This window comes from Nerophis lumbriciformis, linkage group LG05, assembly GCF_033978685.3.
Source record: "Nerophis lumbriciformis linkage group LG05, RoL_Nlum_v2.1, whole genome shotgun sequence".
Lineage (NCBI taxonomy): Eukaryota > Metazoa > Chordata > Actinopteri > Syngnathiformes > Syngnathidae > Nerophis > Nerophis lumbriciformis.
Genome location: NC_084552.2, coordinates 45,738,910 through 45,758,460, shown reverse-complemented (window position 1 = coordinate 45,758,460; position 19,551 = coordinate 45,738,910). Strand labels below are relative to the sequence as shown.

Below are 19,551 nucleotides of genomic sequence, written 5' to 3'. Positions count from 1 at the left end.
TAATGCCAACAATCTGTTCCGACTCCTGACGAACATATTGCTGTGTAACTTTACAAATACATTTGGCTAATCGACATCGGTAAAATGTGGCATAATTACTTAGTAAACCATCTTGCATAAACAAGAGAAACCTACAGCGTAGGACTCGTCGATTGCCATTTGAAGTTCCTTGGAGTATGATTCGGATTCGGCTGCGTATCTGGCAACCTCAGTCATGAAGAGTGGTAGGGGACAACAGAATTTTGACCGTGATTGCAGTACTATATCTGGCCACATTACTACATATGGCACCTTTAATATTTAAGTCCAATCATCCATCCATTTTCTACCGCTTGTCCCTTTCAGGGTCGCTGGGGGTGATGGAGCCTAACTCAGCTGCATTCGGGCGGAAGGCGGAGTACACCCTGGACAAGTCCCCACCTCATCGCAGGGCCAACACAGATCAACAGACAAGATTCACACTCCCGTTCACACACTAGGGCCAATTTAGTGTTGCCAATTATATTCAAGCCACGAAATGTAAATGGAGTATTGTTCCGCTTCAAGCAGGCTTTTATGTACGTTTATTTACAAGTTAGAATGCATTAACAAATACATCCAATGTCGCGTCTTTCATAATGATTGTAAACGATAGGCAAAATTACCAAAAAAGTGCAGTCATAGATGGCTTCCCTCACTCCTCTTTGGTAGAATCCCCTCCCTGTCCAGAATCTGTAAATTTTTGTTCTCAAATGAGTGCTGTTTCTACCAAAGGTGCAGGTAGACAGCTGAGTCTTGGCCTAAAGAATTTGCCCGTCGATGCTGTGGCATGCGTCGGCTTAGTGGTTGTTTTGTTTCCCCAATATATGAATCAGTGTATTCAACATTACACTTTGAATAGCATAGACCAGATTGTCTTTGTGGGTGTGGGGTGTCCGGTCTTTAGGATGCACAAGTCTGTGTTTAAGGGATGTTCCTTCATTTGGTATGTCGGACATGTTTCAAAGTGGCCATGATCCTAAAAGCCAACACATTGAACAGTGTGTGTGGATGCAGGATAATAATAATAATAATAATAATAATAATAATAATAATAATAGCAACAATCGGGACCCTCGTGTAAACCTTGGTGACAGCTGGGACTAACCTGGTCTTGTCCAACATCACATGACTTCATCGTGTCGCGCAAAGCACATGTCCACAGTCTACCTCCTACATCCCCATCCACTAATGCATAGTAGTCTCGATGACAAAAGTCAGCCATATGCAGGAGGCGTACTGACCCACATTGGCAACTTCATTACTGTAAAATATCAGCTAGAGCCTGGTGACCATCACCACAATGAAGCCCTGAGCAAAAGTTTATGGACTCATAAACCTTGCATGATGTCTCCTTATCTGCCTCAGGCTTGCTTGTACGGTTCCAATAAATAGCTCATTACCTCGGGGAAGCTGCTGTATTTCAGCTGCTGTTTTATTTCATCTTATCATTCCTGCCTTTTACGGCTGCTTTGTGCAATGGCAAAACACACAAGTTTAGCCTAAGGACACAGATCATGGCAGTGTTTTTTTCCTGTGTGTGTATGTGTGTGTGTGTGTGTGTGTGTGTGTGTGTGTGTGTGTCCTTACTCCATTGCCGTGGCAGCGCGCGATGCAAACCTCCAGCTCGTTAAACGATGCGTTTTGACACCGGCGGTCCCGACATACCTGTGAGAACAAAAGCAAGTGGATGTGGAATATTTGCCTCAGAGACACACTTCAGCTGGCACTGAAAACAGATTTAAAACTTTATGCGTTCTTACAGTTTGAGCACTTTCATGATCAACCACCTCACTTGTGTATTCTATTACTTGCAAAGAAAGAAAATGTTAACACAGTGTTTCTCAAATAGTGGAATGGGATCCTCTGGGGGGGTCACGGTGAGGTGAGGTGACAGGATTGAAAAGAAAAAAGGAGTCAGCAGCATATTTAAAGAATGTAACTCGCACAGTGCGTTGTACAGAAAAAATATGATGGTTAATATCAAGTTCTCACTAGTAATTAAATTCAGGTTGGTCGTGGGAAATTCTCTCCCCTTTGTTTTTAAGGGAGTACACTTTGGCACTTTTACACAGAAATACACATTTTAAAGAGTGACGTGAAAAAGAAAGTACCAGAATCATGCTGTTACTGTTGCTGCTGTCTTATTTGCAGATGTTTTACTGATTAGGTTTGTTTTTTAAATAGAATCATGCAAAATGCTCCAATTAATGTGTCCCCTGCTGGTTAAATCCACTGCCATTTATTTGCTTTGTGGCAGCGCGGCTCGGTTGGTAAAGTGGCCGTGCCAGCAACTTGAGGGTTCCAGGTTCAATCCTCGCTTCCGCCAGCCTAGTCACTGCCATTGTGTCCTTGGGCAAGACACCTCACCCACCTGCTCCCAGTGCCACACACACTGGTTTAAATGTAGCTTAATAGATGTAGACATGTTTCACTATGTAAAGCGCTTGAGTCTCTAGAGAAAAGTGCTAAAGAAAAATAATTCACAATTCAGTGTCGAGTACAAATATCCTACACTCTACTTACAGTGGTGTACAGGGGCAAATGTGCAGAAATGCTACAAACAAAGAAATTACTAAAATGTTGTGAAATGTAGTTGACTAAAACTAAATCAACATAGGCGACTAAAATATGACTAAAATGAACACTGAATCACATTAATGCTTCGGGCTCCAAACAAACTTTGCAAATGCTAAATTTCATACAAACCCCCAAAACACCTACATGAGAGAAATTCTGCGAGTTCGTGGAACATAACGGAAGTTACCCAGGCTGGGACATCTCTGGAGTCTGCCGACCAAGGGAACCGCACTTTTTATACATTTTTTTTAATTTTTAGAATTTTGTCTAGCATTCACAATCCCTATGTCAGACATGGACACATATATCTTTCTTTTTGTTATGCATTCTAATTTGTAATGTATGGCAAGTAGGAGGTGGCTAACGATTCAGCGAATAGGAGTCATCTATTACGCACATAATACTCTCAAAAGAAAGGCCAACAATACTCCATTTACATGGCATGACCTGATTATTAACCAAGTATCAGTGATACGGTTATTATAAACACTAATGCAGAGGAACTACTTTTAGCGACACTGTGATCACAGAGAGCTATCTAGGTCATGGAGCTATTGACATACAGAGCCGGTGAAGTGCTGCATCGCCTCTGGGTTGGTTAAAAGTTAATTGTAGTTTATTAATTATACCTATCACCAATGTAGTAGAAGGTTGTGGTCAACTTTGACATTCAACTTAGACTCGCGATGGCAAGAAAGACATGAAAAGACGCTGGTTTGTTGCCAACTTTTTTTTTTAAATTTTGTTTTTTTTACCTCCGTGAGGTTTACAATTATTGCTCCATCTAAACGGGAAAATATGAACATCCCATCAGTCGGCATCTCAGTGAGAGAAGACATTGTACGATAAGTGATTGTTTTATTATGTTTGTAGTTTGTATTTCTTGTTTAGCACTTAACAATACTTCTACTTGCTGGATTAGATCACTTAGCTTCTAAAACTTGTAATTTATTATGCTCATACTTAGGCTAAAAAATATAAGGTTCTGGATCATCATATGTCTCAAAGTAGTCATTGTTGGCTAACATAAAGTCTGCCAAGTAGTAGTTGTATTTTATTTTTGAAGGAAATTGCAAACGCTGTAATGTGTCTTTGAAATCAATCCACAGCTGTAAGCTTAAAATGACCAAAATGCATAAATATTATATGTTGTTATGAATGTGCCTGTTACTACATTACACATACACTTACAGCATGTATATAAAAGGAGGTTAGTGCATTTTTTAAATAGTGCTTTATAGGCGATATAGAGTGAATCCCATTACCTCCATTGTTGGCTGACTTCTGCTAGCGTTTATTTACTAGTTAGAATGCATAAACAAAGAAAAACACGTGTGCTTGTCCCACATAAGGATTGTAAATGATAGGCAAAATAAAAAAAAGTGCAGTTCCATTTTTAACGATATCCCACAAAAAAGTTGGTAGAATTAATTGTTATTTAGGTCTTTACTTGGCTGTAGAAATTGCTTGCTCAATAATCTTGTAAAATATGACACCTTAAGTATTTAATGACACATAACTCTCAGGTTTGGTGCCCCCAGTTAACTTCCTGGTGGTGCCTGGCTAACTTTTGTTAAAATTTGTGAAGTTGCAGCATATCTCTCCTGCAGTTGTCTTTGGGGATTGAGTGTTTTTTGGCATTTGCAAAATTTTTCTTTTGCATTTTTTTGGATGATTCTGCATGTTTGCCCCTATTGGCCACCTTATATACCGTACTACTAGTGGTGAGAATGTCCGCCCTGAGATCGGTAGGTTGTGAGTTCAAACCCCGGCCGAGTCGTACCAAAGACTATAAAAATGGGACCCATTAAATACCTGCTTGGCACTCAGCATCAAGGGTTGGATTTGGGGGTTAAATCACCAAAAATTATTCCCGGGCGCGGCCACCGCTGCTGCCCACTGCTCCCCTCACCTCCCATGGGTCAAATGCAGAAGACAAATTTCACCACACCTAGTGTGTGTGTGAGACAATCATTGGTACTTTAACTTTAACTTTAATGCCACATTAATAGCAGAAGGGACACAGCGGTGTGTGTACACATCTGTTAACGCTAAAGTCGCGATAGTAGAGCAGGTGAACTGACTGCCTGTGTATTTTCTATTACTTCTTAAATATATTGCTCATGGTGTGTACCTCAATTGTCAAAGTGGAATTTGTCTGGAAAAAGTGGCTAAGAATTAGCAAAGTCGTTCCTCCGATCCAAACATTGCATTTGATAATTGCCCAGGAGGGAGAGACAGCGCTCGTTGTTCAAAAATCTGAGACTTGTAATTTGGCTTCAGCTGACTTTGAATAACAAGTAACGTCACACTTTGCTGAATCGAGGACGCACCTGGCCCTCGCCACACTTGGTGCCGGTCACGACAAGGCCGGGGTCGGGTAGGTCGCCCTGGCCGTCCTGCGTGCTGTAGACGTAGGTCCCGCGACACTTCACCTCCATGCCCCCCGTCTTGATGGTGGTGTCGATGGACACAGCATTGGTACCTTTGGGCTTCTTGGCAGCACTGTGGCACTGAATCTTTCCACACTTGGCATCACTGCACACAAACACATGCAACAGTCTTAATGTTGTTTACTGCTGAAAAGCACTGCCCACAAACTAGCAGGAGAACGATATGCACAGTGCGAAAACAAGTATTTGATCCCGTCTTGATTGTTTAAGTTTACCCCCTTGAACAATCCAGAACTTTTATGCTACATTTATTGTAACACAGAGACAGAGTGCAACAAATACCATTACATAGAGGTTATATATCATACACTTTTTGTACAACCCCTGTTTATGTTTCTTGGAGTTGGTCAGCAGAGTTGCAACCATCACAAGAGGGTTTTTGTTCAGAAGAAAAATCTCCAAAGCAGAAGTTTGCACCTCCATGTTTGGCAATAGGGATGCTGTTGTTAGAGTCGGATTAAGCATTTCTCTGCACCCAAACACTTCAAGTCAACTTGATGCCAAAGAGCTTGATTTTGGTCACATGCGACCACATTACATTCTCCCAATGTTTGAGTCATTCGAGTGTTGATTGTCACACTTCAGACGGGCGTGTAAAGCAGAGGGACCTTCAGGCTCCGCAGGTTCTCAAATCATTATAGAAAAGTGTTACTAATGTTTTTTCTTAGTGACTGTGCTTCCAACTTCCTTGATATCATTACCCAGTTTTCCCCTTGTAAGTCTGAGCTGGTCTCTCACCTTTCTAACAATCATTCTTACACCATCAGGTGAATTCTTGCATGGAGCTCCAGAGCCAGAGCGATTGATTGTTATCTTGTATTTCTTCAATTTATGAATTATTGCACCAAAAGTGGCCTATTTCTCACCATCTTGTGGTCCATTCCAGTCTTGTGCAGGTCTACAATCTGGTCCCTGAGGTCATTTGATAGCTATTTGGTCTTCCCCATTGTGGTGGAGATGTTTGAACACAAGAGACTGTTTCTCTGAAACATGTCTTTTATCAATTTTAAGAGATTGAGATTAGGAGTACTTTTGTAATGGGACACGATTAATGTGTGCTTAATGGACACATAACCGGTATGGTAGAGGATCAAATACTAATTTCTTTAATATTTTATAATTTAGTAACAATATACAGCCTTTTTTTACAGGGGTCATATTATGATGTTTTTCTAAATTTAAACACTTCCTTGTGGTGTACATAAGATGTAATGGTGGTTCTTTGGTCAACATTTTGCATAGATTAAGTTTTACAGACCATCATCAGGATCTCTTCTCTTCAGGATGCGCCGTTTTGTGGGTGGTTTAATCTAAAAGTTGTTTTTGCATAATAATACCCCTTTAAATGTTTTTCACATTATGTCTCTCTCTGTACAATTAATCTGCCATTAAATGATGATATTTGAAATCTCTATAAGAGGGTAAACTTACATACCGCTAATAAAAACAAACACAGTAGTACCTCAACTTATGATACTAATTGGTTCTGTGACAGAGCTCTTAACTGAAAACACTATTTCAAATGAACATTTCCCACTGAAATGTATTAAAATAAATTTGATTGGCGCTTTCTCCCTTAACCCCCAACCCCTAAAAAACAGCACGATTGTAATACGTAACATGCCTTTTAAAAAGAAAAACACTTCACTTTTAGAAAATAAATATTACAATACAATATAAAGTAGTACAAACAATCCAACAGTACTTTATGAAGTAATGTAAAAATAATGTACAAAATGTACCTTATAGAGTGGACTCCTACGGTCTCTCCTTACACTGTTCCATATTTTCAAGGATAAATGTATGCTGTTTAGATATTTTAACATCTTAGCCGCTGTTAAGTTAGCGAGCTTGTTTTTGATGATTTCTTTCTTTAAATCAATAAATATCATCCGCTTCTTCTTAGCATTGTCCTTATCACTCACTTTCTCCGTTCCCATGGTTAGAAAACAAAGTTATGTCGACCCCTAGCTATAAGCTAATGCTAGCGAGTAAGACCAGATGTTTTAGGCGGATCTTACAGGGTTTACTGTGATATTTGCTACACTAACATGCTTGTAACTCAAATTTTTGTGGGCAAATTAAAGCATAACTTTTAACTGAAAGAAAGCTTTTATCTCAAACACACTCAAAAGTTGAGGTACCCCTGTACTTATTTCCTCCACTGTATTGGATTATTTTTTGTTGATCTATTCTTGTGAAGACTTTCTTATCAAGACTAACATCTTTTGAACATCTCTGTCTTCATATGCAGACAGAGACAGGCAAGTACACAAACTCACACGTGCCGTCTGAGTGGATAAATGCTGACAATTACAGTATAATAGCGCGGTGACTAATGCAACGATTAGTCAGGCTCCGTCTGGGGACGTATTGCATTTACATATCCTCTAATCAGCCTCACTGCAGCATCTAATGACTACTGTGAGGCAACATCATCATCATCATGATTATCAACTTCCTAATTAACATAACTAAATTGTTCATTTAGATCCATTCATTAGCTGCAGCACCGCCATAGTTAGGCTAACTGGGTTAGCATGTAAAAAAACCCCCAAAACATGATTTTTTCCCCCCTAAATGTTAACATAGGACAAAAAAAGGAGGATTATGTTCGCTTCACTTCACCTAATCCACCAATTTCCTCTCATCCTAAAATAGTCTTCAGCCCATTGTAGACATCCTGCGTCACCACACATTGGAGTAGAGCACATCTTCATTCACCATCATTACTCACCTTTTTGCACACTTCATGTAGTTGCCGTGCTCATCTTTACCGCAGTTTCCGAAAGCGTTTCCTGCCGCATTGACGTCTTCAAAGCAGGCGTCGTGGGCCGGGCGGGCACCTGGAAACACCATGTATTCCATAATTGCTTACTGCTTGAAAAAAACAAAACAATAAATCAATACATAAACACTTCACAGCTGAACTGTAGGAGCTCACAGTCAGTGTGGCTGACATGTTTGACGGAAACGTCACATTTACAAGAGAATTGAGCACAATGTTCACGAGAAGAGGATGCTTCCTTACCGGAGCCCCACAGCTGGAGGCACTGCTGCTCGTGGGTCAGACACATGCCGTTGTAGCAATAGGCCCGTCCGTACTGGCAGGTGGAGCCGTCCAGCAGGTAGACATTGGCGGGGCAGTAAGGCGACGCCCCCGTGCAGTACTCGGGCAGATCGCAGGACCCAGCCGGGCCCCGGCACATGGTGCCTGCCTGTTTCAACTGGAGCAGAGAGAGGAGGGGTGAAGATACAAATTAAGCATTCTCATGTTTATGGTTTGCCCCACGGTGTAGGGCGGTATCCGGGCCTTTGCCATCAATATTATAGACCACAAAGACTGGATCGCTATGGCAACAGCAGCGATGCAAGAAATGTTGAATAAATGATTCTAATGCTTTCATATCAAGGTCAAATGGCGAAGCACAGGACTGCTCTGAATGTCGGTGATACAACTGTGGCCATAATTGTAATTTTTTTCTTAACAGTGATCCTTTTAGAATTCAACTTGCTTGCTGAACAGTCCGCAGCTGGTTGCAGCCAAGTGGTACAATCCATTATGCCTCAATTGCTTGTACACACGATTAATTAACACCCCATCCACAGGATTTTTATAGATGCCACAACTGACTAATTGCATGTTTCACCCGTCCCTTATAATGACGCTTCTCAAGTTGGCATTCATTACCAATCATAAATGTGAAGCCCGTTGTTTAGCCATCTATAATACATAGTTAATGGTAACAAATACACAGTGGTGTGACCATTTTTCCGTATGCAGCTAATTTTTTATTGACATCCAGCATATTGTAACAATCGAACAACATATACCTTTAACCCAAAGCTAACATGATGCTGTTTGGTTCAAATAGCTGAGTATATATTGATTTATATTGAATTGGTTTAAAACTTAGACTTCCTTTTACTGTCATTAAAATGTGAACTTTACAGTACAGATAAGAACGAAATTTCGTTGCATTAACTCGTTGTAGTGCAGGATAAAAGAGCAATAAGGTGCAGAGTGTTTGCATTTAAAAAATAATGTGCAGATATAGATTACTGTACAGATAAATGTATTGCACTTTTGCATATGCATCTTTGTTTATGTAAGTATGTTGTATTGTCTTTATAGTCCAGCTAGTTAAGCAGCTTAAATGAACAAAACCGCATCCAAGTCGACTTTTTGCATTTTCATTTTTTTCAGTATTTTCTGTAACTTTGGATACATCTGAAACAAACAGTGTAGGTGCTCAGCTTTGACACCTCTCTCTTACAGCGGAATGTCAGAATCAGCATTACAGCACTGCAATTAGGGATGCTGTTGCGGTTTGAAACTGAAACTAGGTGCCGCAACGGAAGTCGTTGTAAAAGCCTACGAAGGTGATAATGTCACAATGGACTGCTGTATGTGTGTGTGTGTGTGTGTGTGCACGCGCGTGTTACCTTACAGCCTTGGCAACACACCCCATGAGCACACTGAGCCTCTTCCTTCAGGGTGCAGTTGTTGGCATTGCAACAGTCATTGGTACATTCCTGTAAACAATCGAGAACACTGAAGCTGTCAACACGAATATGGGCATTGGTAAATGTGGTTTTATGTGAACGGATGTTTTTCAAACTTGGAAAATTTGCCTTTTTTGCATGTGTTCAGAAATGGATGATGGACTTAAACATTTTAGATGAAAGAGACATATCATGGAATGATATTTGGAAAAATGCCAATACGCCCTTTAGAAGGTTTAAAGATAAGCTGACTCAATTTAAGATCTTGAATAGATTGTATTTGACATCTTCTCAGCTATTTAAAATTGGTGTAATAGATAGCAAGTTATGTATGAAGTGTCGGGCAGCCGAGGCAACTCTTGTTCATTTATTGTGGGAATGTCAGAGAATAAAAAAGTTGTGGTTGAAAACAACAAAAGAAGCAATCACATTCCTTAATGTCAGTGTTGGGTTAGTTACTGAAAACCAGTAACTAGTTACAGTTACTAGTTACTTTATTTCAAAAGTAACTCAGTTACTATCTCAGTTACTTACACCAAAAAGTAATGCGGTGCTGTGAAGAGTAACTATTTAGGGGGGGGGGGGGGGGGGGGGGGGGGGGGGGGGGGGTTGGGGGTTGGTGGTAGCGGCAGGTATCTGGCTTGGGCACATCAGATTAGATCAGTGTGTTGCAAACTGAGCAGTTCAAAGTCCTGAATGGTTGGTTTATTCATTGTTATTTTATTTTCTAATTTATTAGCCTGTGGAAAAAGTTAATGTTGATATTTACCTCAGAAGGCTGCAAATAGAAAAGAGGCATTACATTTTTATTTAAATTGTATTTGATATGGCATTGATATTTTTTAATTATTATTATTATTATTTGAAACTCGATTTTGCATGTCACTATAAAGTTATATAAGCCTTGCTTGTTCAATATTCAATGCAAAACTTGTTTGGGTTCCTATTAAAAGGTAAATTTGTTCAACCTTGGCCCGCGGCTTTGTTCAGTTTTAAATTTCGGCCCACTCTGTATTTGAGTTTGACACCCCTGCTCTAACCACAAGGCCACTGAGCAGGTTCTATAGTGGTATGCGCACAAAAACACCGATATGCAATTAATAAATACAGTATATGATGGTAATGCTGCTCTTTTCGCGTTGTGCGCTACACAAAGTATACCTAATGTTGGGACTGGTAAATCTATATACAAAATAAGTAGTGGTGATTTGTCTTCAAAATACCCAAACAGTGTACATTTTCATAAGATCAATTCTAAAAATGTTTTTGAGTGCGGGGCGTGGAGGGTTTCATTTGCAATCTAAAGGGAACGCTTCCACACACAAACCAGACAGACCAAAAAAGCTGGTTATAATGTAACTATTGTTGTTTTACTACACCATTGTTGACAAAATGCACTGAGTTTTCATAGAAATGATCTCTTCGATGAAAGTTTGTGTCGACAAAAGCGGTCGACCATGTTGACAATGCTTAGGCGGGCACTTTTTAGTGCTAAAAACAATACGATGAATGAGTTGATCAACATAGATCAATTATCGACATACACGTGGGACTAACTTCACTGGGTTTTACTGTATGTGTGCTCGTGTGGCAAGGTCTTTTATAACACATCAAAAAATATCATGACCTTGTCTGTTTTGTTTTTGGATTTAAAACACCACATGAAGGAATTGCACAAGGGAGGGTTTGGGGGTGGGGACGCCCTGGGGCGGGGGGCTGGTCAGTTGGTGAATTTTCAGGCGAGATTTTCATTATTTATGTCCACATTCTTGTATTCATGCTAGAATGATACACACGTTTGCAGCTAGATGGCAGCAGTGGTCAATCTAATCAACAAGCTCCCTGTTCTACCCGTTAGCAGTAGTTAAGTACACAGGAACAGATGTGTACAGAGATAACGGAGGCAGAGAGATGTGACAGGAATGAAAAGAAAAAAGGAGTCATCGTCAGCGGTATATATAAAGAATATAGCTCACACAGTGTGCTGCTATACAGATAAATAAAAAGATAAGATCAAGTTCTCAATAGTAGTTTCATTCAGAGGGGTCATGGAAACATTTCTGTCCCCCACAGGGGTCATGACAGAAAATAATGTAGAAGCACTGCCCTGAGTCGTGTTAGTAAAGTGCGCCATGCCACTCAGAAAGCATTAAAAATGAGTGACTTTGCAGTGCTTTTGGTGGGGCATTAGGGGATTAAAAGTATGACAGGCATGTCAAAACTTCAAAAAGATGGGAGTGAGGGAAAGTGTGTAAAAATAAAATGCAGAGGTGCGACACATTGCGGCACAGAGCATCTCCTGTTGCCATGGCACCCTCTAATAAATGTAGAAGTTGATTTGAGCAAGGGGAGAGGAGGAGGTAAAGAGGAAGAAGGTGATTATGCTGGCAGGAGACGTAGGAGATTATGGGTGATGAAAACAACAACAAGAGTATGCAGTCGTTTGTGTGCTGTCACAAAGTACAAATTGGAATTATCTTTGAGCAAAGCACAAATAACTCTTCAAACTGCTCTTTGGACTTTCCTTGTCTGCAAACCCTAACGCTGGCAACGTGTGCGAATGTATGTTTATCAAGCAGCGTCTTGTAGCTGTTCTGAAAGCGATGAGCTTGTCAGAAGCCTCCCGGCGACACAGCCACTTGCAGCTGCTCAAAGCAAAGCGGGTTTGCTCAGCCGCTCTATTGATGTTACACAGCAGACATTTGAACAAACTTTACGAAAATCTCTCAAGTGTGAGAAAACAATGAAACGCATGCTGCATGTAGGATGAGGCCTAGTTAGTTAAAGAAGCACCACAAAGACGCTTAATCAATGACTTGATCAATTAGGGGTCAGCCTAGAGCTCTTCGTTCCCAGCTGAATCCCAATTCCTAATCTGACCAAGACAATTCTATACTTCTACAAGTGTTTAGCATAGTAAAAAAGAAGAGGTCCACTTTGGGAAGTTTTTTGTAATACTTTAAAATACCTCCTCACCTTGGATCAATTTGATGTGGAAAAACTTAATGGGGAACTATACTTGTTTAGTTTTTTCTAGAATTTTGCCTATAATTCACAATCTTCATGAGAGACAAGAACACATGTCTTTTTTTGGAATGAATGTATTCTAACTCACAAATAAACGCAAATAAAAGTCTGCTAACAATGAAGCCAATGGGCGTCATGACGTCGTAGCGTCTATTGCGTTTATTCCAACCATAAAACCGAATAAATAAACATCTAAAATGTGCCAACAATACTCTATTTACATTTCGTGACCTGAATATTAATCAAGTATTAGCAATATTGTTATTATAAGCGCTAACGTTAAAGTCCTACATTTAGCGATGCATTGATCAGAGAGCGGCAATTGCTTTATGCTGCTGTATTGACATCATCAACTGGTGAGCTGATGATGATGTGGACATAAACTAAGAAGTTGTTACACTTTAACGGAGATGGCGAGAAAGACACGCAAAAGACACTGGTTTGCGTTCACCTTATTTTTTATTTAACCCTTCGCGAGGAGGATGTGTCATTCTTCATCTAAACGGGAAGATATAAAAATCCCATTACACGGCATCCCAGTGAGAGCAAACATTGTGCAGTAAGTGATGTTTAATTATGTTTGATGCATCTATGAAATTATGCCTAAAATGAGCAAAATACATACATATTACTACATTACATATATACTTGCATATACGGAATATTGATGGAAGTGTTTGGACGTTTTTTTAAGGGCTTTATAGGCATCAATAGAGTGACTCCCATATGGTCCATTGTAAGAGGACTTTTGCTCACATTTATTTACTAGTAAGAATGCATAAAAAAATAAAAACATATGTGTACTTGCCTTACATAAGGTTTGTAAATGATGGGCAAAATTTAAAAAAAAAAGTGCCGTTCTCCTTTAAGGGCTTAATCACACAATGCCAATTGTAATGTGCTGAGGCCCACTTCACAACTAAGTTTGGTGGCTTTTGCTAGTGAACGGTAAGTGCACTTGTTAAGTGCACCGATCCGCACCCACGCACGGACACTTCACCTCATCTGGCAAGAATGGAAGAAGTGGTCTAGGGCACGGCACAATCCATGTACACACATATGCATGCGCACAACGTCGACAAATCATAAAATGACTGTAATGCAGTTTATTAAGAGTATTAGTGATAACCGACAAAATTCACGATAGAAACAAAACACAGCGGAACCCACTTTGGACGGTTTACTGTCTTTTTATTAATACTGTGTTACGTCTTGTGTCGTCATACATCGTTGACCACTTTCGTCGGCATAAACTGGTCATTTCTTAGAAAAAACGTTCTGATTGAGCACACCTGTGGTGATTAGGTGACTCACCTGTCAGGACGACTAATTTGGAAGGTGTATCTTCCAGTATTGCCTGCCGTTCGATGCTGGTTCATTGTTTTCTGTATGCCACAGTGCATGTGCAATATACCCGAGTTCCTGCACAAACTTCTGCCTGTTACCTTATAAATTTACTTCCTGTTTGCACTTCACCTTCCTTCTTTGCATTCTTGGATCACACCAGCAACCTGATAATGAACCCAGCAATTAAAAAAATGCATTTCCTTTTTTTTTTTTTTTTTAGATTTTACATTGTATAAAAGCTTATCGTCATTGTAGTCAGGACATACAACAAAATTACAGCAGCAGCTCTATTAAATAAAGGTATAACATATATGATCAAGAAGAAACAAAATTATAAAATGGAAAACTAAAAACAGTTGCAGGTTTAAAAATCCTTTATAATCGCCCAGTCTCCTTATGCCTCTGGTCAAAGTAATGGCTAGTTTACCACCAAGCCAAAGTCAATTGGCCTGCCCAAGAGACGTCGACATAAACGGGCTCCACTGTACAAAACAATCTAAAATCTCCAAAAGTCAAACCCACGGCACGCTTGCTCACATATAATAAACACCTTTCATTTAATTAATGCTATGGCTCTTCTTGTAAGTAATAACGGTGGCCTCCTCGCACAAAATGAATAATCAGAACAATTTGAAGTAAGACTTATTGACAAATAATCACAAAGTAAGGGAAATTGCAGTAATAGTAGTGTAATGATGGGAGAAGCAAACTGGTTGTAACTTGAATGCTCTGTGTGAATGCAAGAGAAGTAAGGGGAATGGTGCCCAAGTCCGGCATGTCACGAGTTGCATAGTGTGAGGATGCCCCAAGATCTCTGACTTCACATCCATCAAACACACCAAAGACAAACTTCAAAGCAGAAAAGACTAAAGTGCACTCACATCCGGTTCACCGCAGTCGCACTCCTCTCCATCCTCCACGAAGCCATTGCCGCACTTCTTCCCCCCCACGAGGTCCTTCATGTTGGGCATGTTGTAGAGACACATGCCTCCCCCTTTCTGGAAGTAGCTGTCCAGGTCACGTTTGCTACAGTGGCTGAAGACCCTCGGAAATGGATGTCTGTGAAGGAAATCATGGCGACGTGAATATGTGTACCTAATGTTGTGTGTTGCGTTCAGGGAGCCTCACCCAGTGGCAGCCGCCATAACGCAACCCCCCTGGTCAGCGGTCGCTTCCAAGCAGCAGCCGTCGTGGTCATGACTCATCCCAAAGTTGTGTCCGATCTCGTGGGCCATTGTGGCGGCAGCGCCAATAGAAACCTCTGAGTGATCCTGTGGAAATCATAATGGCATTTACTTATGATTTCATCAAAAATAAGGTCATTAGGAAATGTGCTGTATGCAGGTGCGTTGCCGCAATCATTTTACACAACAAATGGAAGCTTTTAAGGTCAATTTGCAGTTTTATTGTCCTTTTCTAATTGGCTCTCCAAATACCAACAAGTCAAAAGCCACTCTGTGGTATTTTACCTTTTAAAGTGGATGCAATTTAAAATTTCACAAAGTGCACTCCTCTTTATTACACCTGAGATCTGATAACTGGTTACACAGCCCCTTGTCACATAAACATAAGCCAAATGCATGAATAAAAACTGACAGTTGAGCTGGAGCCTACAACAATAGCAGATAAAAAGTAAAGCAGGATGCTAATTAGAGATGTCCGATAATGGCTTTTTTGCCGATATCCGATATTCCGATATTGCCCAACTCTTAATTACCGATTCCGATATCAACCGATACCGATATATACAGTTGTGGAATTAACACATTATTATGCCTAATTTTGTTGTGATGCCCCGCTGGATGCATTAAACAATGTAACAAGGTTTTCCAAACTAAATCAACTCAAGTTATGGAAAAAAATGCCAACATGGCAATGCCATATTTATTATTGAAGTCACAAAGAGCATTATTTTTTTTAACATGCCTCAAAACCGCAGCTTGGAATTTGGGACATGCTCTCCCTGAGATAATCCTGATACCCACTACAACTATGGGAAGTACGGTACTATACTTTGACTTTCACAAAGTGCATTATTATTTTTTTTTTCTTTAAACATGCCTCAAAACAACAGCTACAAAACAATGAAGGCACACAGCTTCAGTCCAGAGTATACTAGAGTAATAAAGTAAACAATAACATAGTCCTCCTTTAGTGCAAGACTGCCTGGCATACTGTATAACAGGAAATTATAAACTGGGCTCAATCTGAACAGCCGATACGGGCATCTACATCAACTATATGATTTGCCTGAGAAGCTGGACAAGACAAACATTTTTAATTTAAAAAAATAACCATTACTTTTTGAAACCGATACCGATAATTTCCGATATTACATTTTAAAGCATTTATCGGCCGATAATATCGGCAGTCCGATATTATCGGACATCTCTAATGCTAATATTTTTTTTACTTTAATAAGGAAAATTTATATTTTTCCTTCAGATTACTGATGGCAGTTGAGTAATCCAGTACAACACAAAAGTAGACTTCAGGCTTTTTGTTCACACTGAAATTCAAGTTTACAGGATATTTTGCACTTTAAGTCTATTTATTTTTCACTGTGGTTATCTACTTTGTGTAATAAAGTAAAACCATTGATTCCTTAGTGATTTATGTTTCTTTTGTTAGAATTTGTCATGATTTCGCATTGCAGTTTGGACTTTATTAGTTTTTCTATTTATTTCCTGTCCAGCACTCTTATTTTCGTTTTCCACTTGCGGTTTGCCTCCACCAGTTCCCTTGTCTGAGCTTTAGTCTGACACACAACTGTCCCTAGTTACCAACCAGGATGCTTTTATGGACCATTTGGTTTCATGCGTTTTCTTTCAAGTGTTTATGCTTCCTGTGCACTTCCTGCTACTCTATTGCTTTGTTCTTTTAAATGAAATTTACTTTTACCTGCGCTACGCCTGCCTTCTCTGCATCTTGTGGGTCAAGACCAACATAGAACGTACCAACAATTTACTATAATTTTTTTTGGAAATCAGGGAAAATCAAGTCATGGACTCCAACATATATACTGTAGCAGATAATATAGGCAATATTTATTTGACTATTCGACTAATCAAAAAATACCCTAGTCGACTATTAAAAGAATGGTTAGTTGCAGCCTAACCACATCCAAAGTTACACAGCATTCAATGGCTACCTGTTCAGTAAAAAAGTTATCATAAAAAGACTGGGAGAATTAAACTTAATTCTATTACATTCATTTTCTTTTTTAAAGATTGTTACCCACCAAAAGAAAAATTTGTGCACGCAAAAAAGCTTGATTGTCAATATGGTCAAGATGTACAACAAATTATTGCAGCTGTTAAATAAGAATGTAATACAAATACAGAAAATACAAAATTATGTACATAAAATGTATACAAAACAAGGAAAAATATGTAAACAGACTGCTCTAGGTAAAAAAATGTTTTATTGTTCATTATACTTACGGCTTTGGACAAAGTCACAAGTACATGTGCATTAATTTGATTATGTCTGCAACTTCTTACATTGATGTCAATGCCAGTCAGAAGTCCACTCCTTACACTGTAGAAAGAATGCTTTTCCCCCCTAACCAACTCTCCAAATACCAACAAGTCAAAAGCCACTCTGTGATATTGTACCTTCTAAAGTGGATGCAAATTTATTTTTCACAAAGTGCACTCTTTATTACACCTTACCTGCTGGCGTAAACATTTGACAGAGCGCTGAGCTCACATTTTTTCTGTGTTTCCTGTTAGAACTTTTAACGTGCATGATTAGAATTAAATGCGCCACGGGGGAAAGTGGCTTCAATTAAAATGAAAGCCATCCATAGTGCTGTGTTACACAGACACAATACTCCGAAATGAAGTCATTCACTTTTAGCCCTTCTTCAAAATTCTGCATAATGACAAAAACAGGGGTGTAGGTGCTTTCTAAACGACACCATTTGGATTTGTTACAGCACCTCGACCCACGAGATGCTGAACAACTATCAGTAACTAATCAAGCTATTGATCTCTCCAGCTTGGTTCCTTCATTGACACATGTCCGTTACTTTCGGCAGGAACGAACACATCCGATGTACTGTAATAAATTGCCACCTGGAGCTAGAAATGTGTGTTTTCATTCTTCTTCCTCGCAGTAAACATCTTCATTACATGTCTGAGATGTTTCATATTTCTAAAAATAAATCATATTCACTCATCCCACATTATTAATGTTGCCAATGAAGCGTGCAAAACTTATTTAAAGTTAAAGTTAAAGTACCAATGATTGTCACACACACACTAGGTGTGGTGAAATTATTCTCTGCATTTGACCCATCACCCTTGATCACCCCCTGGGAGGTGAGGGGAGCAGTGAGCAGCAGCGGTGGCCGTGCCCGGGAATCATTTTTGGTGATTTAACTCCCAATTCCAACCCTTGATGCTGAGTGCCAAGCAGGGAGGCAATGGGTCCCATTTTTATAGTCTTTGGTATGACCCGGCCGGGATTTGAACTCACAACCTACCGATCTCAGGGCGGACACTCTAACCACTAGGCCACTGAGTAGGTTATTTACATGCCTCTTTGGGACACTTACTGTAATTCAAGGTTCTGTTGTTTTCTTATTGCCAATATGGTCTCACACAATCTAAGCACTGCATATGTGTTTTTTAATATGGTTAGTGAAGAATAAATCACTAGTGAGGCCTCCTTTGGAGAGAATGGATCAGTCAATCAACCAATAGCAAATGATTTCAAACAGTGAAAAGAAAGGAACACAAAGAGGACAAATGTTATTTCCACATACCACATTGATCCCTCCTGAGTTCTCCAGACTGCACATGCCTTCCAGCGGTGCCATGCCAATAGTCGTCCCCTTGAAAATCACGCCCCTGTGACACACATGAAGACACACACAAAGAGAAAAATCACTTAACCTAGATCTGCTTCCTGTTGATATAATGAATCCACAGTAGATGCACATTGATTGGTGATGTCAACTGTCACATGACAAGGAGACTTCCATTTTCCTTTTGCATTTAGCATCCCAAACACAAGTGATGCCTGTCTTATCAGTCTCATGTGCAATCAGTGTGTTAGTGGGTTCAGTCAGTGGAGACGGCCGCCCCAAATTCTCCCATTTTTTAAAATTAGGTTTTTATTATACCATAGTAGTTGTCACCAAGCTTTTAGTCTATTAGTTGTAGTTTGTTCATTGCATGGGCACATATGGGGCCAATACCGATTAGGTATCATGTAACGATATGAACATTTCATATCCTTGTTTTTGTGACCAAAATTTTCACAGTTATCATTATTATCGCGGTATTGTTGAATGTACACACAGTGAAATCTTTTGACAAAAAAAATGTATAAATAGACACATTGTAAGGTGTCACTCTGTCCTAAGAGAGCACAGCTTTTAGGTTATCTTATATGCTCAGACAGCAATGTGTTTATATAAGTTTAGATTGGGGTATGTTGTTTCCTAATGGGAATTTTTATGTTAGCATTTAAGCTAGTGAGCTGGCTCTAGTCAGTTTGTGAGTTTATCAAAGTGCAGTTATCAACACAGTTTTTTTAAAAATAATTTTGATTTAAAACAGTAATACTAACTAACCTTCGGGAGTTTTACCGCGGTTATTATTACCGTTTA

General features: G+C 39.6%; 1 protein-coding gene across 1 annotated transcript in view; it reads right to left on the bottom strand.

The window, feature by feature from the left end:
* adam19a (ADAM metallopeptidase domain 19a) overlaps positions 1–19,551 on the bottom strand; it is a 118,523-nt gene that overhangs the window by 8,474 nt on the left and 90,498 nt on the right. The window contains exons 10-17 of the mRNA XM_061959323.2: positions 18,703–18,787; positions 15,060–15,202; positions 14,813–14,990; positions 9,498–9,587; positions 8,083–8,278; positions 7,789–7,897; positions 4,932–5,136; positions 1,609–1,686 (exon numbers count right to left, since the gene is read on the bottom strand). Coding sequence (XP_061815307.1) covers positions 1,609–1,686; positions 4,932–5,136; positions 7,789–7,897; positions 8,083–8,278; positions 9,498–9,587; positions 14,813–14,990; positions 15,060–15,202; positions 18,703–18,787 — 1,084 coding nt within the window. The remainder of the gene's footprint in view (positions 1–1,608; positions 1,687–4,931; positions 5,137–7,788; positions 7,898–8,082; positions 8,279–9,497; positions 9,588–14,812; positions 14,991–15,059; positions 15,203–18,702; positions 18,788–19,551) is intronic.